The 25,051-nt window shown below is 40.6% G+C and overlaps 1 protein-coding gene across 2 annotated transcripts in view; it reads right to left on the minus strand.

The window, feature by feature from the left end:
* Positions 1–569: 569 nt before the first annotated feature.
* Positions 570–25,051, minus strand: part of Dhx33 (DEAH-box helicase 33) — a 25,186-nt gene continuing 704 nt past the window's right edge. Inside the window, exons 2-13 of one of the 2 annotated variants that reach the window (XR_007345687.1) lie at positions 22,289–22,449; positions 21,043–21,270; positions 20,683–20,853; positions 16,244–16,429; positions 15,425–15,536; positions 13,571–13,730; positions 13,314–13,402; positions 11,469–11,596; positions 10,888–11,091; positions 7,922–8,008; positions 5,226–6,254; positions 570–4,888 (exon numbers count right to left, since the gene is read on the minus strand). Coding sequence is in view for 1 of the 2 variants with exons in the window: in XM_015505977.2 (XP_015361463.1) it covers positions 5,946–6,254; positions 7,922–8,008; positions 10,888–11,091; positions 11,469–11,596; positions 13,314–13,402; positions 13,571–13,730; positions 15,425–15,536; positions 16,244–16,429; positions 20,683–20,853; positions 21,043–21,270; positions 22,289–22,449 (1,835 nt within the window). In the remaining variant the exon portion in view is untranslated. Of the gene's footprint in view, positions 6,255–7,921; positions 8,009–10,887; positions 11,092–11,468; positions 11,597–13,313; positions 13,403–13,570; positions 13,731–15,424; positions 15,537–16,243; positions 16,430–20,682; positions 20,854–21,042; positions 21,271–22,288; positions 22,450–25,051 lie in introns of both variants that reach the window. The other variant, XM_015505977.2, reaches the window with a different exon arrangement.

The raw sequence follows: 25,051 nt of genomic DNA on the forward strand, positions 1-25,051 counted from the left end.
CGGCTGTGGATGTGGCTTATAGATAGAGTTCTTCTGGATTCAATCCTCACTACTGTCACAAAAGCTCCTTTTGTAATAAACTTTTTTCTGACTCTGCATAAATTTTTCAGACACATTTTTAATTTTACCAAATGAGAGCAAGTACAATTAGAAACATGAATACTAATAGAGGGTGCTGCTATAATGGTTCATTCTCTAATGAGATTTTTGAAGCAATATATAATGGTATTTAAAACGTCTTTTGGAAGCTGGGTATTAATCCCAGCTATTTGGGAGGCTAAGGTAGAATGATCTCAAGTTCAGGACCAGCCTGGACAACGTAGATTAATACTATCTCAAAATTTTAAGAAGGGTTGGATGTAGTTCAGTAGTAGAGGGCCCCACTACTACTTACAAAAAGAAAAAGGAAAAAAACCACAATGATCTTACTTCCTAGGAACATGGGATATATACTGTACTAAAAAAATATGGCTTACCAAATGAGTGCCAATGAGAAGACTTAATAGTTCCTAAACAGTACCCTGTAAATTAGGGAAAGAAAATCCAACAAAGAAGCCACACACAAAATGTACAGGTTTCATTTTTATGGATTTGATAGTCAAGTGCAAATTTGAGCATTATATACAGAGATGTTTTCATAGTTGTATTGGCTAAGACCAGACTCTCAAAATTCAGCATAAGCTTGAGTCAACTTAATTTCCACCCCCACTAGCTTTTTCTGCAAGTTGTAACAATCTAATCAAATACAGTATAATAAAATTCTTATTTTCTTTATAAATTCCTCTTGCTCAAGCATTGGCATCTTAGATGCATAGCCAGAGTTCTAAGCAGTTCCTGATGGCTGAATTACTTGGATTTATGTACCATAGTAAAATTTAGTTTTATGCACAGTGCAAAAATTTGCTCCCCTTTAGTATCTCTAAATAGTAGAGATGCAGTAGCATTAAGGATTTTCACCAAGGACCTGTGTTTGCAGTCCTTCCCCCTGTAATAGAATGTATTACCTGGGTGTTTCATACTTCATGGTTACTGGCAATAGAAGATAAACACCTGATGCATGCAGAGCTGCTTGGAATGGTAACTAGTGATTTGTCCATATATGGATTGCACAGATTGGAAAAGAAGCATCACACTATCTGATATTTTACCAATTGAAAGAGTAGCTTGAGATTATACTGCATTATCATTGTGAAACAGTCAACTTTCTTAAGAAAGTTTAAGTTTAAAGTGCACTGTCCCCTGCAGCTCAATATAAATAACCATTTATTTCTTTGTAGTAATATGTTGAGTCAGATGGGTTTTCCATCCTATTTAATCCCTGAGCAGCTATGTTAAAAATCAGCTTTTAAAAAAGCCCAATAGAAAAAACTACTCTATTAAAATCCTACCACAATGTTATAGTGATAAACAGGTATCTATACAGAAACATTAAAGCTACTTAGAAGCTCTTTACATTCTTTACTCCTCAGAGAATATACATTTCCAGAAACTGTTCAGGTATTTAAGCTGGACAAAACTCAAGGTTTACTTGACCCCCCAAACTCCTCTATATAGAGATAATTTGTTGAGGAATAAACTACCCCACTCCCCATTGATTACCAGCAATGATGAATGTTTTATTAAAAATACAGTATTTTTAGTCAGGCGCAGTGTCGCACACCTATAATCCCAGTAGCTTTGGAGGCTGAGGCAGGAGGATCACAAATTCAAAGCCAGCCTCAGCAACTCAGCAAGGCTCTAAGCAACTAGAGAGACCCTGTTTCTAAGTAAACTATAAAGAAAGGGCTGAGGATGTGACCAAGTCAGAAAACACAAAAACAATATTTCGCTCTTGTTTCCTGTTCATCCAGTGAGCTGCTTCCCTATGCCACATGCTTCCGCCATGATGTTCAGCCTCACCTGGAGTCCCAAGGAATGGAGCCGTCACTGAGACCTCTGAAACCTGAATGGAAGTTCTAAAGATGACCCTTTATCAAGATTTCTCAATATAACTGATTCTGGCAATTCCTGCCTTACATTGGATGAGGTCAACTATAAAACTCGTATCAAGAATGTCCCAAAAGAAGAATAACACGAAGCTGCTAATCGGTCCAGGAAAACATGAAGCAAAAAATGACCCTGGGAAACCAAAAAATAGAACCTTATCTGACAACAGTGATGCTGAGAGTCAAAAGGAAGACATGGTTGAAACCACTCTTGTACAACCAATCAACATAAAGAGCAATTACAATCCCTTCTTTTCATCAGTTGGTTCAAAGAGCAGCTGGTTCCAGGACCTTAAGGGCTTTCTTTGCCTCAGGAGGAGCCAGGAAGGTTGCAGCTCTGACTTGAGAACATGTTCAGCAAGAGGAAAACCCCTGTCTATCCCTGAAGTCTGAGGAAGGTCTTTGCCAAAGCTTCTAGAGAAGTTTTTCTTAATTATCCAACAAGGAAGTGCTTGCTTTCTAGAAAGTTCCGAAGTACTTCTTTTGGTGCTTTGGATACAACAGAGAACAAAAACGGACAAAAGATTCCTCTCTCTGGAAGTGTACATTTCTCTGAGACACAGAAAATATTTAATATAAGTTACATGAAATGTTTGGAAATAAGTGTTATTGAAATGAAAGAAGAAAGACAATTTGGAATGTCCTCTCTTGGTTAAATGAGGCTAACAAGTCACAAAGGATGATTTCAACAAGAAATGAAAGCAACTGCAAAGCCCTCTGTAATGCAAAATTCATCATAAATTCTATGAAAATGAAATCACCAGTAGAAAGAAAGAGGAGTGATCCATTTTTAATCCTGAATAAAGTCCTGCAAAAACAGCCCATTACCAGTGTGACACTGCTGATTGATGGATGGATAGAACTCAAAAGAGGCCTACAGAGGCAGAAGTAGCATCTCTTTCTTTACAGTAATCTATTCTGATGAAAATCAAACATAAAGGTAAAAAACAAAATAAAACTGATATGTGCAGAGCAAGCTGTGTAGATGAAACGGGAGAGGGGAACATCAATTCTGTGACATCCTTTGTCTTGGGCTGGCCCGCAGTGAACAACTTGGCCACTTTTAGATCTCCAGAGCAAAAGGACAAATGGCTTTCTCTCCTACATCAATCTGAAGAAAGAGAAGGACTATCCAGAGGATTCCCATTAAAATATTCACCAGGGACATTGGGAATTGTGTCTATGTAAGTGTTTGTAAGCCATAAAATTAAATTCAGAATTCTTGCATAAGGCAGAAAAGTCCATGGTTAAAAAGAGAGACAATCAGGCAGGGAGAGAGTGCACATGCTATGGAAGTAAGTGTGTAGAAATATCATGAGGAGCTAGGCATGGTGGATCACACCTGTAATCCCAGGAAGCTCAGGAAGCTGAGGCAGGAGGACCATGAGTTCAAAGCCAGCCTCAGCAACTTAGTGAGGCCCTCAACAACTGAGAACCCGTCTCTAAATAAAATATAAAAAAAGGCTGGGGATGTAGCTCAGAGGTTAAGTGACCCTGGGTTCAATTTCGGGTACCCCCCCCAAAAAAAGAAACATCATGAGGGTGAAACATTTTCTAGGGTGTGTGTTATCTTTGTGTGTATAAAAAGTAAACTAAAAGAAATGGAACAAGAGAAATTAGTATTGATTCAGGTATTTCATATTTATGCTTGGAAAGATTATTGCGTGTCAGATGTATCTTTCTTCCCTCTGATGTGAATGTTTCTCTCAGACCTTTTTAAGAGAAAATGGAGAGGCTTAAAGATACTTCCACAGGGAGGGATTCCCTATTAGCATAAAGCAAGTGTCTCCAGACCTGTCACTTCTTGAAAGTGGTTTTGAAAAGTTCTTCATGCTTTCAGATTTTCTAGTTTGAGTATTTCCAGATAAAAAGTGGATGATCTGGGATACAGAATATTTTTAATGGATTCGATTGTTTATATCATATCAATATCATATTGTCAAAGATTAAATCTTTTACCCAAGTTATTATGTATAATTTTTTGACTGAAGTTGTCGTACAACAGCAAAGATTTTATCAATGAGGAAAAGATGGAAACATTTTTATAATACTATCAATTGTCATACTTCACAGCAGCTCAAGATCACAAGGAATAGTTTTGCTTGTGGAAAATATGTAGAGCAAAAATGTTACAGCTCAATAAAAATAAAAGATTATACAAAAGTTCTGACCAAAAAAAGCACAATATTTTCTTCTACCAAGTCAGGCTAAACATCCTAGCCCCCTCTTATGAATGATAAAAATATACTTAAAAAGAAAACTTTCTGGAGAACTTTTCAGGAAGTCAGTAATGGTAAGAACAAGCTGATTTGTGGAAGAACCAGTTCAAGTTTAAGAATTCTCTACAATAAGGTCCACAGGAACTGTTAGATTCCTGTGGACATAACTGTAACCATTTCTAACAGAAATAAGTACCTAGACAACCCTAAATATGGGCTAAAAAGTCAAATTGCTCAGACTACAGCTAATTTTATAAATAAAGACCAGGCCAGATTAAATTTAGACAACTGTGCACCAATGAGACCCTTTAATGGAGGTGAGCAATCAGGCGACAGTCTGAAAAGAGCTCATGGGACCCCGATTGAAGAGACTGCCCACTTTCTTTGAAGAAGCTGGTAGGCAGTTTGGCCCCCTGCTTAATGGATTGTGCAATTCACTATGTAAAGTAATGACAAAATTGCATTTTGGAACAATTAAGCACAACTTTTATCATGCTTAATCTTGGTTGCTTCTAGGTCCAAGCATTCTCCGGGGAAAGATTATTTGCTTTTGATATAAACTAGCTAATAAGAACCTTTAGTCTTTCCCCAGTAGGAAGAGACTGTGTAGATCCTCAAATTCCCTCTGACAAATGTAGACAATGAAGGTTAGAGACATCTGCAAAGCCAGATGTCCCCATGTCCCTATAAAGAAAAAAAGACAGAAAATCAACAAGATACAAGACTATAACAGCCAATTGTGGTGAATGGGAGGAGTAGATGCCCTCTGGGTTCTCACTGACCATGAACCTATTCCTTCCCTCTTACCCCCAGCACCTCTGACCAGGGGCCCTGCTCACAGAGAAACAGTTGAAACAGAGCACAGAATTACTCTTCATGTGCACACATTTATAGGTGCTCAGTTAAAGAGAAAAATGACAACTGGGTGTGTAAGGAGACTACTACACCAACAGGTTGGTTTCTTGTGTCTACATCTGACATGATTCAGAAGGTACAATCAACTTTCACCCAAGTAACTTACATGTCTCCTGAAAGCACTGATGCGGACATGCGCCAAGGGCCAAGAGACTCCTTCAGTGATCTCTGGTTCGAGATGGGCAAAGACTAGTCTGCACCCTGAGACATGAGGCTCAGTAGGGATGGCCATCCCAGGAGATAAGAGACAACAGCACCTCCCTCTTGAAACTTCTACAGAAGTCAATTTCTTATGTTTCTACTTTAAAGCTGTATAAAGAATGACATTAAATAGAATCAAGGACAACATCCAAGCTCCATGCCTGTCAGTCACAAGAACTCATGGTATCTTGTTGTACTTAATTCACATCAGATAGAAAACAGTAACATTATGCATAATGGCTCATAATTTACTATGTGTGTATCTGTGTCAGGCAAAGCTCTAGGTAATTTTCCATTCATTTTCTCTCAACTTCATGACACCAATCTTATAAGTTAGTATGATTATTATCTCCAATTGAGGCTCACGAATTAACTAAGTTACCCAAAGTCACCCACCGTGGACCAAAAGCATAATTCTGAAATGCCCAAGGTTGAAATGATATGTACACATCTACACAGTTCAGTCTGAGGAGTTTCAGCAAAGATGATTTCAAGCCTCTGGAGATTAGGCACATATAGCTGTGCTGAAACTCACAGCTTCTCTAGGTGCCAGCCTGGGAGTCTGCCACGAGGCCACTGTGGTCCAAGCTCCAGGCACAGCCACAGTGCCACAGCCTGGGGCAGCTCAGTTTCTGGTGGTTCTCAGCTTTCTCCTGAAGTACTCAGGGGCAGCCTCATACAGCCACTCAGCATCCACGACGCAGAGGTCTCTCATGTAGCACTTGTTGGTGTACAGCAGCTCAGTGTATACGACACAGGCTGGCTTGCAGTGGAAGAGGACAGATGAGGGATGGATGGCCACTGGCTGGTGGGTGTCCGTGGTGGCATAAGTACCATCAGGCTGGAGCTCAGCAGTGCTCATAAAGAGGCTGTGAGCCAAGCAGCGGCGGATGCTCTCCATGTCTCCTCGTGATGACATGACTGGCATTGACATCTGTTTCAGGAGATATGGAGAGATGGAAAGACCCCAAACATAAACACTGCTCAACACTACACAAGTGCATTGGAACAACGGGACCTAAAATGCAGCATCCTGCCAAGTCTGTCAAAACACACTTTGACATTCTACGGTGGTTGACTCAATGGCCTTAGGCATCAGCACAGGCAGGGGATGAAGGCACAGTGCAAGAGAAGACTGAGAACAGAAATATTTGCCAGGGAGCATTCATGCAATGACCAGACCACAGGCAGATCCGTCAGGTCATCCCTGGAAGGAAAAGCCTTTCCCTTTCATTTTGACCACATCATCTACTGCTCACTCACATATTGCTGCCAAATTAATCTTCCTGAAGCACAACTCCAGTCCCTCTTCATTCACTCAAAACCCTTAGTGTCTTTATTGCTGTTGGCAAAAAGTGCAAAGTTCCTATGATAAAGCTGAAGATGAGCCACTGCCAGGCCACCCCATCAGTTCTTGGCCCCACCCCTCTTCTGCAGACATTCTCTATAATCAATAGTCTTTTCTTCTCTAGATCCATGCATTGACTCTTAGCTGTTGGCCCCTGCATATGCTGCTCCTACTGGAAATGCTGTCCTCATCTCTGCAGTGAGAATGTCAGTCATCAGTCAATGTCCTTGCTCTGTGCCCTTGCTGAGTGGGTAGTGGAACCTTGTACCACTGGTTATGGCTCAACAGACCAGTGGTGGACACTTACTTACCTGACCTAGGCTGGCATGTTTAGGTCTAAAATAGGAGATCTAATCAATCTCTGTCAGGCTCCTGCTCACCGGCCCCCGGGTGGGTAGACCATGTAAAGCCATCATGTGCATGTGGAGGCAGAAGTGAGAAGGAGAAACAAAGCAAGCAGACAGAACAAGAGAACCAGCGATTCCTGACAGCTTGTTCCAGTCGCTTATTCCAGTCTCTTGTGAAGTATGACTACTTCCTGTCCTCTTCATCCTTTGAAACATCCCCCATTTTCCTCAAGGGCTTTTGTTTTTGGCAATCAGCTGTTCCTTTTTATTTTTTTTCCCTAGTGTCCTGTGATCAAACCCAGAGTTCTCATACATGCTAAGCAAGTGGTCTCCCATTGAGCTACATTCCCAGCCTTTTCTTTTAAATTTTATTTTGTAACAGGGTCTTGATAAATTGGCCTTGAACTTGTGATCCTCTTAACGTGGACTCCTGAGTAGCTGGGATTACAGATATGTGCTGGCCAGCTTATTTCTTGCCTTTATCTCATCTGTCAAGATGGAGCTCAAGGTGTAGCTTAATGGTAAAACATTTGCCTAGCATGCATAAGGCCCTAGGTTCCATCCCAAGCATAGCAAACGAAGTTTATAAATCTGAACATAAACTATATGTACATTTCTCTCTCTCCCTCCCTCTCTCTCTCTCTCTCTCTCTCTCACACACACACACACACACACACACACATACAGTAACTGTAAAAAATGAAATAATTTAAAAAATAGTGTTATTATGAAGTAGAACAAAATAGTAAAAGGTAGAATTATGGGTAATTCTTACTTCCTACTTAGTTTTAAATTTTTTTACAATGAGAATTCCTTTTATAATCACTAGTGATAGGCAACTTAAAATATTACCCTAGAAAAGACTGACAGGTTAGTTCCCCAAAGAGCATCAGGAAGAGACAATACCTTTAGGCAGATTTCCCTCAGTTGTGCTCTCACTTCAGCTACTAACAGCATATTCTTGCTGTTCACAAAATTCTCTTTGCACCAGTCCTGAATAGGAGAAAAAGAAATATCACAATCCTCTTGTTTCTACACTGAAAAAGAATGTGTGAGTGTGTGTATGTAAATAAAACTTTGAGAACACAGTTGAATTCAGAGGGAAAATTTCCAGTGTCAAAAAGGACTATCAGAAAACCTCTTGCCAGGCACAGTGGCACATGCCTATAATCACAGCAACTTAGGAGGCTGAAGCAAGGATGATCACAAATTCAAAGGCCATTTAGTGAGATCCCATCTCAAAATAAAAAATCAAGGGCTGGGGTTGTGGCTCAGTGGTAGAGCACTTCAACTCAGAAGGTGTAGGGAGAACATCATAAGTTGGAGGCCAGCTTCAGCACGAGTGAGGCCCTGGGTTTGATCCTCAGCACCACATAAAAATAAATAAATAAAATAAAGGTATTATGTCCAACTACAACTAAAATATAAAGATTTTTAAAAATAAATAAAAAGGGCTGGGAATACAGTTCAGAGGTAAAGTGCCCCTACTATAAATCCCCAGTAGCACCAAACAAAAAATAAATTAATAGTTTAAGGAGAAACTACAATATTCCTTATTTCAATTCACCATGAGAAAAGCGATAGACTGATATATTTTGCATCATACCCTATAAAATATTAGTACCTCCAGAATATATTTGTAAAAAACAACCCAGGAGGAAAATGGACGAAGGATATGAACTGATTGAACTCACAGAAGAGGGAATATAAACACCCAATAAACTTATGTGAGAAAGTTGAGTCTCTTGAGGAATCACGGCAATGAAGTTTAGAATAACTGAGATACAATTTCACATCCATCAACTAGGTTAAAATTGAAGTTATTTCAACTTAGAGTTGGAGAGGGTGGTGGAAATGGAAACTCTTATACAGAATGAGGGACCATAGACAATTTGAGAGAGCCACTTTCCAACCTGGTAAAACTGAACTACAGCTATCCCAAGGCCTGGCAGATACACTCTTAGGTGTTGATCCCAGTGTGCATAGGGAGACCTGTACCAGATGGTCACTCAGTGTTGTAAGTAGAAAGAAGCTGCCAAAGGATAGTGGAAGAAAATATTTATGTTTAGAGTATACAATGTGGATGGATATGAAATACAGTCGCCCATATGGGAAATACACACCAGCTATAGGACAGTGCTCAATAAGGGAGGAAAAACTTGGCGTTTTTACTGCATCAGCAATATTTTATTTGCTTAAGAATAAATTAAAGCACTGGTGTAGCAGTGAACACCTGTAATCTCAGGAGCTCTGGAGGCTGAGGCAGAAGGATCACAAGGAACCTCAGCAACTTCATGAGGCCCTAAGTAACTTAGGAAGACCCTGTCTCAAAATAAAATATTAAAAAGGCTAGGGATACGGCTTAGAGATGAAGGATCCCTGGGTCCAATCCCTAAAATAAATAAATAAGTAGAACTAAGGTACAAAAAAGTATAGAAATGTTAAAGCTGAATGGTGTTTTTTTTTTTTTTTTATAGTTGTAGATGGAGAGAAGGCATTTATTTTATTTATTTTTAAGTAGTGCTGAGGATCAAACCCAGTGCCTCATGCATGCTAGGCAAGCGCTCTACCACTGAGCTATAGCCCCAGCCCTGAGTGGTGGCATTTTTTTAAAGTAAAAATGTGCACGCTATGGCATAATTACGGATTTTACTAATATACAAGAGAACATATTGTCATTTTCTATCTTGGTACAAGGAACTGAAATATCACACTAGCAAAAACTACTGTGAAGAAAGTTTGAGTTAGGTGAGGGGAAAAAACATTTTGTGATTGCTGTCGTCTAGATACGGTATGAACGTTTCCTAAAGCTTCTCTCAACTCAGAAGGCTTAGGCAGGAACATCACAAGTCGGAGGCCAGCTTCAGCAACTTAGCAAGATCCTGTCTTAAAAAGTAAAAAGGTATGGGGATAAAGCTCGGTGGTAAAGCTTCCATAGGTTCAACCTCTAGTATCAAAACAAAAAATAAATGAAAGAAATTTAATCCCCATTGTGAGGTTCAACAAGTAGAAACTTAATCCAATTATGATGTTTACAGGTGGGGCCTCTGGAAAGTGGCTAGGTTTAGATAAAGCCACTAGATCGAATCCCTCACCATTGAATCCTTTCTATGTGATGTCTTCTATGTGATGCTCTGTGCCATCTCAGGGTTCTGCTAGAAGACTACCACAAGATGAGGCCCATAGATCTAGCACTTCCAGAACTGTGAGCCCAAATAAACCTCTTTTCTTAATAAACAAATTAGTCTGCCTCAGGTACTATGTTATAGTAACAAAAAACAAACTAATAAAATAGCTACAAAATTGAAGCACCAAACACATAACTGATTTGGTCCACATCAAGTACAAATTAAACACAAGCAGAACAAAGTCCACAATTAAATTTATTCCCAGGTGATATCCCACTACTCAGACATTTCTGAAATAAAATCTGGCATTCTTTGTGTGGCTCTTCAGATGATCCAGCCAAAAAGGGAAGGGGCATGCCTATAACCCCAGTAACTTGGGAAGCTGAGAAAGGGAATCACAAAAAAAAAAGGCCACCCTTGGAAATTCAGGTATCTTTTGTCTCAAAATAAAAAATAAAAGGCCAGGAGTGTGTTGCTGGGCACGATGGTGCACGTCTGTAATCCCAACATCCTGGGAGGCTGAGGCAGGAGAATAGTGAGTTCAAAGCCAGCCTCAGCAATCTAGCAAGGCCCTGAGCAATTCAGTGAGATCCTGTCTCTTTAAATAAAATACAAAAAAGGGCTGGGGATATTGCTCAGTGGTTACATGCCCTGGGTTCAAACCCCAGCACTGAAATAGGAAAAAAATATATATGCCTGAAAAAAGGAGTTAGCATTTGAGAAAAGGAACAAAACAAGGCTCACCTTATTTCCACCTATGTTTTTGAAAGTCCGATAAATATTGAGCAGGGTGATGTGATCCCCCTCGCTGGATATGAACTTCTTCCGGACACCCTGCACTTCATCCCGCCGGGCAGGAGGATTATAGAGAACACTGTCCACAGACAGCAGGGAAACGATGGTCAGAATTTCTTCTGTACAGTGGAATTTGGGGGATAGAAGGATGGTCTGAAAATCAAAATTAAAAATGTATAAACCAACTATTTTCCTAGCTTCTGAATACAGTCTTTCTGTATACTCTTTCTAGCTTTTATTCAAAGGAATTAAAGGGCAAGGTCTCTAAAACCATAACTTTATATGTAAAGTCATGTCATTTTACATTTTTGTAAAAGGGATGACTGCCTTCCCTGACTAATTCCAAATCCCTGTGGGCAGGGCTCATGACTTATATGCCTTTGAATCCCACACACAACATTATACAAAAGTAGGGGTTAGTAATTATTTAAGAGAACAAGTGAGATTAGAACCACAGGGCTCAATTGTTTGCTTTGGGATAGCTAACCTGTAACAGACAGAAAAGGGACTGAGGAGAAGGTATCATTTACTTTGGCAAATTTGGGCTCTAAAGGAAATACTGCCATCTTTCTTCCAATTGGAGTCAGTGTAAGCTGGTCATCCTTATGTTCAAGAGCACCTAACAGGTCCAGTTGGGCAATGGCCGCCTGAATGTGATCTAAAAAAACAGAGACATAAAAAGGATCAAAATTCCAAAAAGAAGTCATAGCTAGTTCAGTACTTCTAGGAGCTTTTGACAACTCCACACCAAATAACAGCAAAACCCACCCAACCACTGCCCAGCACACTATTCACAGCTATTAATGATACCACTAAAAAGCCAAAAACTTACAAATAAAATACGGGAGGGCACTTGTTCTGAGGGAGTGGGAAGGAGGCAGAAGCAGCCAAGTGGGGTCCCTGGGGATTCAATGGCACCGGTAACAGCGACACAGACATTGGTTTTATTGCTCCTTACACCTTATACATATCATCCTTTGTAGAAATTTAGCAGTGAAAAGAAAAACCCAAGTGTAGAACAGTACATGATATGTGTTGCTATGTGTGTTTTTATTTCTGTGACTTTTTTTCTTTTTTTTTTAAACAGTGCTGGAGCTACATCCATGCTCCTCCATGGAGCTATATCCTAGCCCATTCACCTTATTTATTTATTTATGAATTATTTTATTTATGATACTGGGGATTGAACCCAGGGGCACTTAACCATTAAGCCATATCCCCAGCTCTTTTTACTTTTTTATGTTGAGACAGGGTTTCCCTAAGTTGCTTAGAAGCTTTACCAAGTTGCTGAGGTGGCCCTTGAACTTGCGATTACCCCACCTCAGCCTCCTGAGCTGCTAGGATTACAGACATGTGCCACTGCCCCCAACTAGTCCTTTTATTTTTGACACAAGGTCTTACTAAGTTGCCCAGTCTGGCTTTGCACTTTCTACCCTCTTGTCTGGGATTATAGATGTGTGCCACCCGCCTGGCAGGGCTATGGGTGTTTTTAAAGAGACTGCATTCTTGCATATGCATACATTTTCTGTAGAAGACAACTAGAAAATGAACACAACAGCTGCTCTAGGAAAGGAAAACTAAGAACTTGAGGATCAGAGCAGGACCCTTCATAACCATCAATTGTTTATATTTTCTCTCTTTCTTTCTTTTCTATGATTGCATTTTTTTTTTTTTTTTAATTGTAAAAAGAGGAAAATCAAGCCAGGCACAGTGGTGCACGCCTGAAATCCCAGCAACCCAGGAGGCTGAGAAAAGAGGATCACAAGTTCTGGGTGAGCCTCAGCAATTTAGCAAGGCCCTAAGCAACTTCACAAGACCCTGTCTCAAATAAAAATAAATAAATAAAAAGGTTTGGAGATGTAACTCTGTGATAAAGCAGCCCTGGGTTCCATTCCAAACAACAAAATAAATAAATAAAAGGACAACAGAGTAGTGATGTAATGTCATATGCAACAAGCTACAATCATTAGGACTCTAGTTGTTATTTTCTTCCACCATGGGGAGATTACCTACAAAAGGCAGGGAACAATCAAATTCCAATTTAAAGCCAAGAAATTTGATCTTTGCTGTCCTTTTGCATACACAAGCACAATTCATTTCTGTAGTATCCCATGGATTACCCTTAATGACCTTCACTGGTTCCAGAGGTCAAGTCCCCTGACTGTAAGTCCCTGCATGATGGGTCTGACAGCATAGAATCTGTCATTTCATGATTTTGAGACCCTTCTCTGAAAGACAACATTGTTATTCAACAAGTTAAATTAGCAAAAGGAGATGATGGAAATACTTGTTTTTCTTCCCAAATACTTGTTTTGGGGAAGAGTACACTTGTTAGCTACTCATTTACCTTCTGTCACACTGAGGACTCCACTTACCTGGAGATGGTTTGGACATGAAGTCAAAGGTGAGCACATTTGGGACTTTCATAGCTAGAAGCTGAAGCATCACACTCGCCAGGTTACACCTGTGAAGAGTACGAGACCAGGATTGTTACTCATCTCTGACCCCTAGCAAGTCAGTCAGAACCATTGACTGAAGAGCATTAACAAAAACCACAGCTCTGGAAAACAAGCCAACGGGAAAGAGTGACACAGGGGCAGTCAGCAAGGGTGCAAGCATGCCTTGAACGGACCTCTGGATCTCTGGCACAGTCATCTTCTCAAACTTCTCAAACTCCTCTTCTGTGTACAGCCGGTAACAGATGCCACTGTCCTCTCTGCCAGCCCTCCCCGTGCGCTGCCAGGCCTGAGTCTTTGACACACGCTGCACAGCTAACACCTCGAGACCACTGTCTAGAGGGAGAATGGGACTCATCAGTGCTTTGCTCATCACATAAAAAAACTGTTTCCACAGTGATGACAAAAAGTAACAGTCCTCAGAATACCAGTGAGCCTTTTACAATACGGGGGTTCAGAAAAACTCAAGGCTAAATGTGAAAGCACAAAACTAGATTGCTCCAGTGCTTTGGTCCCATAGTAAAAAAGGGCCTTGCAATGAGCCCTGTGTAAATCTGTTATGAAAATATCAGAAAAGCCTCATGCTCCTAGCAAGGGGCCTGAAGAGTAGTTTCAGAAGTCATGGATTAGATCGCAAGATAGTCAACCACCCTAGTATGCTTGGGACTGAAGGTTTTTAGGATATAAGACTTTTTTTTTTGGTACTGGGGACCGAACCCAGGGGTGCTTAACCAGTAAGCCACATCCACAGCCTTTTAAATTTTTTACTTTGAAACAGGGCCTCACTAAATTGTTGAGGCTGGCTTTGAACTTGTGATCCTTCTGCCTCTTGAGCCACTGGGATTACAGGTGTGTGCCACTGCACCCAGTGGATATGGGAATTTTGATGCTAACACTGAGACAGTTTCTAGCAAGCTAGGAATGTTGGTCAAACTACTGATCAATGACTCAGAAAGTGAATGCCTCGAGTCACTAGTGTGCTTTTTCTCTCTGTTGTTTTTTTGGTACCTGGGATTGAACGCAGGGGCATTCAACCACTGAGCCACATTCCCAGCCCTATTTTATATTTTATTTAGAGACAGGGTCTCAATGAGATGCTTAGTGCCTCGCCTTTGCTGAGGCTAGCTTTGAACTCACAATCCTCTTGCCTCAGCCTCCTGAGCTGCTGGGATTACAGGTGTGCACCATCATGCCTGGCTATCCTCTGTTTTCTGTGAGAAAACAGGTCATGTGAAGTTTTTTTCCTAGGAATAAATGACATTAAAACTTTTCTTTTTCCTTTTGGTAGTGGGGATTGAACCCAGCTTTACCATTGAGTACATCCACAACCCTTTTATTGCTCGGATTACAGACATGAACCAGCTGCCTGGCTAACATCTGTTCTGGACAAAGGTGTACTCTGTGCCAGGCCATGAAAACCCACAACATTTCACATATGCTGTCTCTAGGAAATCTACACATGACAGTCAGCCCCACCAGTGGCTACAGAGCACTTCAATTAAATACTGGGGAGTGGTAATTTCAGCTGAAACAGAAATGAGCAAAAATAACTTCCAGCAAGTCTCCCACTGCATATTTGTAGGAGACAGATGGTGGTCCACCTGCTGCCCATTACCCCAGATTAAAGGATCCTTCTGCTTCCTCGGAAACCTGGGAGCACACACCAGCCATACACAAAATACTATTTCTCATAAGAGCCTTTGATTGCTAACAGATTGTCTGTGGTCTTCCAGCAATCATTCTTGCCCAACTTCCAGTGGGCTTTCAAATGTTCTGCCCAAGTGCCTGATCATGTTCTTAGGTTTGCTAAATGTGGGCTCCTTTCCTGTCTTGACTTCTTGTCTCATACCTGCATTAGGTCTGTCTCCTTTTTGGACTTGATTTCTAGACTATCTCACTTATGGTCCCTGCCATTCAAATCTCATAGTTACTTATAAACATGAAATGCTCACTTGGGGAAAATTGTGGGACTAGTTTCAATGGTTGCTCACTATATACAGGAGAGACGTTCATGAGCTACAAATTCTCACCAGGGTTATACTTCTTTGCTTTAACCATGCCCGTGTCAACTACATATTTTATTCCTGTAATGGTTATGGAGGTTTCAGCGATGTTGGTTGAAATGATCACTTTGCGATAGCCCTAAAAGGAGGAAAAAAACCAAAAAGCCACATGACACATATATGATTCAGAAGTTTAAAACATACTCTCACCATTAATTTCCACCATCACTCACGACAGAGAAAAGATGACTTCATTATTAATGGTGGTCATCAGTATTAATAGTTGGTCATTAAACTAGACAGGGATGGGAAGGCAGAAAATGACACTGCAGTTCTAAAGATTAACTTGAGGTGATGAGATGTAATGGGACAAGCACAAGATTCAAAAACAATTAGATGAGACCTGGAATCCTGGCCTTGCCAATTTCATATGTGCCCAGTGAGCACTGCCTACTTCCCCTCTGGGGCCTCAATACCCCTGTAGGAGCCTGAATGACGGGAGTGCACATGAGCATTATCACTGTGCCTGGCACAGCAGAGGCAGACAATAAACCATAATATGGACAAACTGTGATTTATACTAGCCCTTACAAGAGTCACTCACTTACCTTTCATCTTGGCCTTTGTACTTTCCCTCATTCCCTAAAAACTGTTTCCTTGTTCTTCTCAGAGGACAGTTCCACCTGTAGCTGTGCAATATATATCTGTATTTTCTCAACTAGCTCACTGATGCCTGGACAACCCCTCCCACGTACCTTATCTGGAGCCCAGTGAAAGGCACACGGGCCCCACTGATGGATCTGACTGGGTGCCCAGGGATGGAGCTGGACAGAAGCAGGAACTCACCTTAGGGGCCCCTTGGAAGACTCGGAGCTGCTGTGCATAGGGCAAGGAGGCATACAGAGGAAGGACTAACATCCCAGGGCAGCCATCAGGGAGGTGTTTTGCGATGTCTCGGCAGGTCTTGCTCATTGCTTCGATCTCCTCCTGACCAGTGAGGAACACTAGTATGTCCTGAGAAGAAGGGGCTTCCTTTAAAAAAAGAGGGGAAAAAAATGATGTTTACTGATAACATTTCACAAAGTGAGGAGATGTAAGAAGCCTAAATGTTGATAGCTCCCTGAGAGAAGAGTTTTACCAGCAACACATAGAATGTAACAGGTGTGAGTTAACCAGCCATGTTTAGAAACCAGCCAAGTATATTTTGAAGGAAAATTACCAGGTTGCTTTTTTGAAGGGACAATACCAGGGAAAGCACAATCAGGCAAGAAAATAAAATCTACATAAAGCTGCCTTCCTTTCCCAAACATCTTAAAAGATGAAACTGATAAAACAGAAGGCAACTTAAGGAAATCCTCATCAATGGAAGTCTCCAGAAGCAATCATGCTGGAAAAGGAGTACTTATTCAATGATGCCATCATATACCAAAAAGGTTTCCCATAGCTGGGCATGGTGGCACATGCCTATAATCTCAGTGACTCAGAAGGCTGAGGCAGGAGGTTCACAAATTCAAGGCCAGCCTCTGCAACTTAGCTAGGCCCTAAGTAACTGTGCAAGACCTTATCTCCCTCCACCAAAAAAAGAAATAAGAAAGAGCTGGGGATATAGCTCAGTGGTAAGCACCTGGGGTCCAATCCCCAATACCAGAAAAAAAAAAAAAAGTACCCTATATAACTGCTTGAGACACTGAGGTTAACTGGGTTGTTCACCTTCAAAGAGAATGATCAAGTAAATGATATGCCCATTTACCTGATTTTTCTTTGACATCTGTTCAATCAGACAGATTATACATATGGCAAAATAACTGAAAAATATTTAGCAATAATTATGTGCCTACGTATGTGTATACAGTTGGCCCTCCACATCCTCAGGGTTCACATCCACAGATTCAAACACCTATAGATCTGACCCAGTTATCCCACTCCTTGGTATACACCCAAACGACTTAAATCAGCACACTACAGCGATATAGCCATATTAATGTTTATAGCAGCTGAATTCACAATAGCAAACCTATGGAACCAACCTAGGTGCCCTTCAACAGAAGAACGGATAAAGAAAATGTGGTATGCTGGGCATGGAGGTGCATGCCCCTAATCCTAGTGGCTCAGGAGGTTGAAGCCCTACGCAAGACCCTGTTTCTAAATAAAATATTTTTAAAAAGGGCTGGGAGCCAGGTGTGGTGGTGCACGCCCATAATCCCAACAGCTCAGGAGGCTGAGGCAGGAGGATTGCATGTTCAAACCCAGCCTCAGCAACAGCAAGGTGCTAAGCAACTCAGTGAGACCCTAAGTAAAATACAAAATAGGGCTGGGGATGTGGCTCAGTGGTTGAGTGTTCCCAAGTTCAAGCCCCAGTACATGTCCCTCCTGCCAAAACAATGTGGGTGGCTGGGGATGTGGCTCAGTGGTTAAGCACCCCTATGTTCAATCCCCTGTAACCAAAAAAAAAAAAAAAAAATGTGGTGCATACACACCAATGGAATATTTCTCAGCTGTAACGAAGAATGAAATTATGACATTTGCCAGAAAGTGGATGAAACTGGAAACTATCTTGTTAAGTGAGATAAGCCAGTACCAAAAACCCAATGCTGAATATTCTCTCTTGATATGTGAATGTTAACACACAATAAGTGAGGATGGGGAGTAGAAGTTCATTGAATTAGACAAAGGGGAGAGGAGTTACAATTAGGAAAGAACAGAATGAATCACACATAACTTTCCTATGTTCATATATGAATACATGAACAATGAAACTCCACATCATGTACAACCACAAGAATGGGATCCTAATTAGAATAAGTTATGTATGTACGTCAAAATATACATTAATACAATATACATCTAAAAAAAATTTTTAAAAATTTTTAAACTATTTTAAAAAACTAAGTCTGTATTAAACAGACTTCTTGTCATTATTTGCTAAACAATCTAACAATTATTTGCATAGCATTTACATAGTACTAAGTATTATAAGTAATACAGAGATGGTTTAAATTATGCAGGATGATATGTGTAGATTATATGCAAATACCATGACATTTTATAAAGAACTAGAGTATTCTCAAATTTTGGTATCCAAGTGGGGGGTCCTGGAACTAACCCCCACTTTGAATGCTGAAGGATGAGTATATACTTAAGTACATATACACATTCATATATTTATATGTGTGTGTATTTTTTAACTTATGGGGTACTAGGGTTGAACCCAAGGTACTTTACCACTGAACTACTTCCCCAACTCTTTTTATTTTTTATTCTGAGATAGGGTCTCACTAAGTTGTTTAGGGCCTCACTAATTTGTTGAGGCTGGCCTCAAACTTGCCATCTTCCTACTTCAGCTTCCCGAGTCACTGAGATTTCAGGCGTGCACCACTACAACCAGCTCCTGTGTGTATTTTTTTGAGCCTAATATGGATAGGACAAATTTCAGAGGTATATACAGACAGAATAAAGTGTAAAACGGTCAAAACTTTATCAGTAGCAGAATTCATCAAAGCTACTATATACCCTGGAATGTACCAGTAGCCACCATTCATGAAAAACTCATCATTTCAAGTTTGCTTTTGGCAGTTAAACAAGGCGGACTGACCTTTTCTCTTTCCCAAATACCATCAAATTGACAATAAGGGTCACTGTCCCAAAATGGCACAACAATGAGATGAGTGTGTTCAACTCAGTTTTGAAAGATGGAAGAGATGGGGGGGAGACACTGAATGATAGGCATAAGAAGCTGTGTCCTGGGTGCCTACTAAGGGGACCAGTGACAAGAGATGAGGTGATTTCCCTAGAGGAGCCAGAAAGGCTCAGGACTTGGGGGAGCAAGGTAAAGATAAGTTGTGAGAGGATGAAACCTGGAATTTGACTCAAAGTCTTGAGTATGGTCTAGTTAAACTTACAGGTTCCCTCTCCTACCCAGTGCAGCCAGACTGGGAAGCCAGAGGAAGCAGTAACGGGCATCACCGTGGGCACTGTGGGAGAGTGGCGAGAGTGTCAATATGACAGTTGCACAGACCTAATAAAAGTTAATTCTTTGCCTTTAGATTTTCTCAGAAAATTAACAGGAAAATTAAAAACAATTTTATACAAATCAAACAAAAATGAGGTGATTTAATTATTCAAGTTTTTAAAGTAAATATTTAATAAAATGAGAAGGGATTTTGAAATAGTTCTTTAATGAAGTTAAAAAAACACCTCTTTTTTTTTTTTTTGGTGGTGGTGCTGGGATCAAACCCAGAGCCTCACGCATGCTAGGCAAGCAATCTACCCAAGCCACACTCCCAACCCTAAAAAACAACTCTTAATTGCAACCCATTATTGAGTCAATTTTTACTTTTTTAATGAGGTAGAAAATAACAGACTATATCACAAGTAATGAAGGAGACAGTTTTTCATAGACTTAATATAGTTTATATATATCCATATGTACATATACATATATGTGTGTGTGTGTGTGTGTGTGTGTGTATGCAAAGAGAGAGAAAGAGGGAGAAGGTTGTAATATAAAATGTACTTCTTTAGTGGGGCTTCTGATAAATTAAAAAAAAAAAAAAACCAAGTAGGGCAGTGCTCTAACATATGATAGTTTTCTAGTTCAGTGGAGGAAAGTTGCTGGTCAGAGTTGAATTATTTTTCTTTTCAGAGAAAATAAGAGAAGCAGAATAGAATAGACAATATGATTGATGTATGTACATTCCATGTATATATTATATGTCAAAATACATTCTGCTGTCATGTATGACTAAAAAATTTAAAAATAAATAAATATCTTGCTAAAAAAAATAAATAAATAAGAGATACCATAAAAATGACTAAAAACCTAGACATAGCAATTGAATTCCTTATTTAACTTTCTGTGTGTTTGTGTGTGTGTGTGTGTGTGTTACACATTAGGCAAATGTTCTACCACTGAGCTACACCCTCAACCTTTCATATTTATCTTGATGACATGCTCACAAAGTGGTGCATTCACTGGTTTTTCTTTTCTTTTTTTGGTACTGAATATTGAACCCAGGGGTGCTCTCTCACTGAGCTACATCCCCAGACTTTTTATTTACTTTTAGACAAGTCTCGTTAAGTTGCTTCGGCCTCACTAAGTTGCTGAGGCTGGCCTTGAAGTTGCCGAGGCTGGCCTTGAAGTTGCCATCTCCTGTTTCCAGCCTCCTGTCACTAGGATTACGTGTGCCACTGCACCTGACAGTGGCTTTTCTCTTCAAGGCTGAATGTTCTCACTACCAAATGTACAGAACACAGAATCTGTCAGGAATTTGAACCCCATTCCATACCTGGTGGATCTGGAAGACCGTGACAAGAGCTGCATGTAGGTAATCATGCTGAGGCTGTTTGGTGTAAAAAATCTGGATTGGATGCTGCCGACCTTCCAGGTAGAGGACAGGGGCTCCATTGAAATACTGAGAAAACAGGTCCACATCCATGGTAGCTGACATCACAATCACCTTCGCAAGAGAACAAAAAGGAGGATAGCAAGTAGGCATTGGACAGCCTTTCTATGCCCCTCCCAAGCCCTAAAAGCAGATGGTCAAGGCCTGTGCCACTCCCATCATGTTTATCTTTCTCTGTGGTTCTGAAGCAAGAAAACACATGGGAAAGAAACAAGCCTGTTTCCTTAAATTGGCTGCACATACTTTGAGAGGCAGTTTCCCCAGTTCCTTTCGCCTCTTCTGAGCAGCTTTCACCACTCCAAAGAGCACATCTGTATGGATAGTCCGTTCGTGGGCTTCATCCAAAATGATACAGCTGTACTTCCGAAGCAGGGAGTCTGAAATTGCTTCACGCAATAACATGCCATCAGTTAGGAACTTGATCCTGGTGTCTTCTGAGGTGACATCCTCAAAGCGCACTGTATAACCAACCTATATGGAGGAACAACTCATTCATGCACCAAACATCTGTTGAGCATCCCCTTGTATCCAGCACTGTCCTAAGCACCTATCACAGTGCACAAGACCAACACTACCCTGGCCTGCTCCCTTGGGGATCGTATGGTTTACTCAGTGGACATGCACCTTTAACTGCAATTATGCTGAGCATCTGCATTATGGACGAAACTGGAAACTAACTTGCTAAGTGAAATAAGCCAGTACAAAAAACCAAAGGCTGAATATTCTCTCTTGATATGTGGATGTTAACACATAATAAGCGAGGAAGGGGACATGTACCTTTAACTGCAATTATGGTGAGCATTACAAAGAATTTTAAACTAACCTCCTACCAGCTACTTAATAAGTTTCACATGAAGCTGTATATAGATATGAAAAAGATGTCCAAGATGTTTTTAAGTAAAGCTAGAATACATGCACATAAACATAAATCTGTCTTCTATAAAATTCTGAAACTCATCTTAAATACCTACATATATGTTAGAGAGATGCTTACAATGTTTCTAGAAATATATAAAAATATTTAACAGAGGTTACTAAAGTCTCAAAATTTATCTAACTTTCCAAAGGGTTTTTTTTGGGGGGCGGGGGGTGGTACTAGGAATTGACTTAACCACTGAGCCACATTCCCAACACTTTTTATTTTTATTTTTTATTTTGAGAGAGGGTCTCACTAAGTTGCTGAGGCTGCTTTTGAACTTGTGATCCTCCTGCCTCAGCAGGATCCTGAACAGCTGGGATCTCAGGCCTGTGCCACCCTGCCTGGCTCCAATAGCTTTTGAAAGCAAAGCAAACAGAATTGCAACCCTATTAGAGTCTCTGATCTCTCCAGAACTGGGAAAGAACTCCGAGAATGGCCTAAACAGCTGTGGCAAAAAAAGAAGTTTGCCATGTATAAGAAATTTTGTTCAGAAAAACATAAAAAGGCAAAAGGCACAGTGAGAGCACTGCTCAGTAAACAGTACTGATATTAAACAAGAAAATGAAGTACCAGTTTCCCAAGTTCAGTTCTCTTCTCATCTGACACTCTAGTAGCAAGAGAGATGGCTGCTACTCGGCGGGGCTGAGTCACAGCAATGATGCCCTGGCGGCTGATGCCCCCTTCATAGAGGTACTGAGGGATCTGAGTTGTCTTCCCAGAGCCAGTTTCCCCTAGGAATGAAAAAAAAAAGTCTCACTTAGATGTAAATTGACACAGAATTCTCCAATCAAACAGCTTAAAGTCATTTTATATATATATATATATATATATATATATATATATATGAATGAAATANAGTCATTTTATATATATATATATATATATATATATATATATATATGAATGAAAATACCTTGAGTTAAAGGCCTCAGAAAAATGTGCACTCATGTTTACTGCTGCAGAGTGTTCGCTGGAATTGTTTCTGGGGAAGTTAAACTATATTTTTAAAAATTTGAAATGTTGGTGCCATTTGACCCACAATTCCACTTTCAGGGATTGATTCTAAGGAAATAATTAAAGATGACTTCTTCAACTTGGCTCATAAAAATTAGAAGGGAGATCAGTAGCATACAGGAAGGGGACCAGAGGAAGGGAGGAATAGGGGAAAGGGGGAGGTACCAGAGAAAAAACTTAACTAAATTGTGCTATGTGCATGTATGAATATGTCACAATGAATCCTATTACATTTAATTATAAAAAATAAAAAATAAATAAAAAAAACTTCGGCTCTTGACATTTAAAAATTGGAAACAATATATATGTTCAACAAGAGGTAGCTAGTAGAGTTATAAGATAAAATGAAATACAACTGTTATACAGATTGGTATGTATTAGCAAGAAAAGATGTCATTTACACATGCAACCATAACAAACTCCGGACCATTCCCTGACCTGCCACTTTCTTTCAATCCCTCTGCCTCTGTCCACACTATTCCAGAACTAGATACCTGCCCTCATGCTGCTACCTAGAAAACGATAAGATGGGTAAGCCCTTAATGGGGCCCAAGGGCTGCACTAGTGGCCCTCATCTGGGCTCCTTTGTGTTCTGTTTATTCCTCTCCTAGCACTGAACAGACTAGTTTGTATAGAATGTTTAAATGTTTCTGTCCTTTTCCAATACCAGAAGGCACTGGAAAGCAGAGTCAGTCTCTGTCTTTCCATGGACTTGAGTACCCTGCATACAGTAAGTATCCAATAAATGTTATTTCCTACCGTCTGTGGGTCCCTTTAACAGTGTCTAATTAGATCAAAGAACTCAGGGAGCTCAAAAACATCTGCATAGAAGCAGCCTTCCTATTCAGCTCCTCCACAGTTTAGAATAGAACAAGTACTTGGGAAACCTGGGCATCCTCTTTCCTTGCTATCATGACCCCTCTCTAGCTTCAAAGTCTTATAGTCCCATTTCTCTCAGTCATCAGAGCCCTTTAACTGCTCATCCTTCCTGACCCAGCCAAGAATCACAGACTAAGAATTTGAGTATTCTGCAATCTTCCTGCTGAATCTCCTAGGCACAATCCTAACAAGTTGGATCCATGTCTCCCCTTCCTGCTCCTATACCAGAATAACTGAGCATTGCTAAAGTAAAATAACCAAATGCTGCAGATGTAGGGCTAAGAGACATCTGGGCACCAACTCTACCATTGATCTTGTTCCTGTTTTTGCAGCCTGTTTTCTGTGTCTATCTTCCCCAAGGACCTACTTGAGGCTCTGAGACTCCCATTCTCAGCAGAACTCTTCCAAGAAAAAAAGTCCTCTAATGTGATTTCCCTCTACAAGTGCATCTGCAATCACACCATTCTTGCTTCCTTTCTCCAGGGCCCACAGTCCTGAGACAGCATTCCTCCTATCTAGGCCAGCTCTCCTCTAGTCCTTGTTGCCAAGTGGCCCCCACCCAACCTTTACTATTAGTTCTATCCTATCTTCAGCCTCCCTCTCTGCTGAGTTCTTTCCCTTAACCTATGAATATCTGTAAGTTCTTCTCAACCTCTCTTTTTTTCTCAAAACAGAAAACTGATCCCTCTACTTTCTTTCCTTCACCTTCTGCCTACTTAACTCAATGCCACATTAGCTCTTACCACCATGGTTCCGTTGAAATATGCCCCAAAGAGGGCTGGGGTTGTGGCTCAGAGGTAGAGCGCTGGCCTAGCATGGGTGAGGCACTGGGTTCGATCCTCAGCACCACATAAAGTAAAATAAAGACATTGTGTCCACCTATAACTAAAAAATAAATATTAAAAAAAAAAAAGAAATATGCCCCAACCAAATCTAGTGGGCAAGTTTTTGAGTGGTCCACCTATTACTGAACGTTACAGTTGCATCTACTCACTGCCTTCTTACAGCTATATTCCTCTGATAAGCAGCAGTCCTGGGTCTCCTTTCCGTCTTTGATAGCTCATCTTCATGAGATCTTTACTAAATGTGGGTGATCAAAGCTCCTTGAAATTAATCCCTGCCTTACAGCTCTGCTCAGCTCCTTACATGCATCAGAATTACAACTTCCCAACCCATCGGCTTGTTTCCAGTCTCCAGTCTCTCAGGCACGGTCTCTTCTACATAGAAAGCACTCCCTCCAGGTTCACCTCCCCAGCCGTCTCCTCACAGATTAGTGTGGATCCACTCATCTAAGCTTCCAAAGCCCCCATACGCTTCTCTACCCTTTCAGCGAAAGTGAGTCTTTCTCTACAACCGTCGGTAACTTCCACTCTTCTCCGACGTCCCTCTCCAGGTCTGGCACAGAAGGGGCGTTCAAGTTTGTTTAAAAAAAAAAAAAAA

This window comes from Marmota marmota, unplaced genomic scaffold (genome assembly GCF_001458135.2).
Source record: "Marmota marmota marmota unplaced genomic scaffold, marMar, whole genome shotgun sequence".
Classification (NCBI taxonomy): Eukaryota; Metazoa; Chordata; class Mammalia; order Rodentia; family Sciuridae; genus Marmota; species Marmota marmota.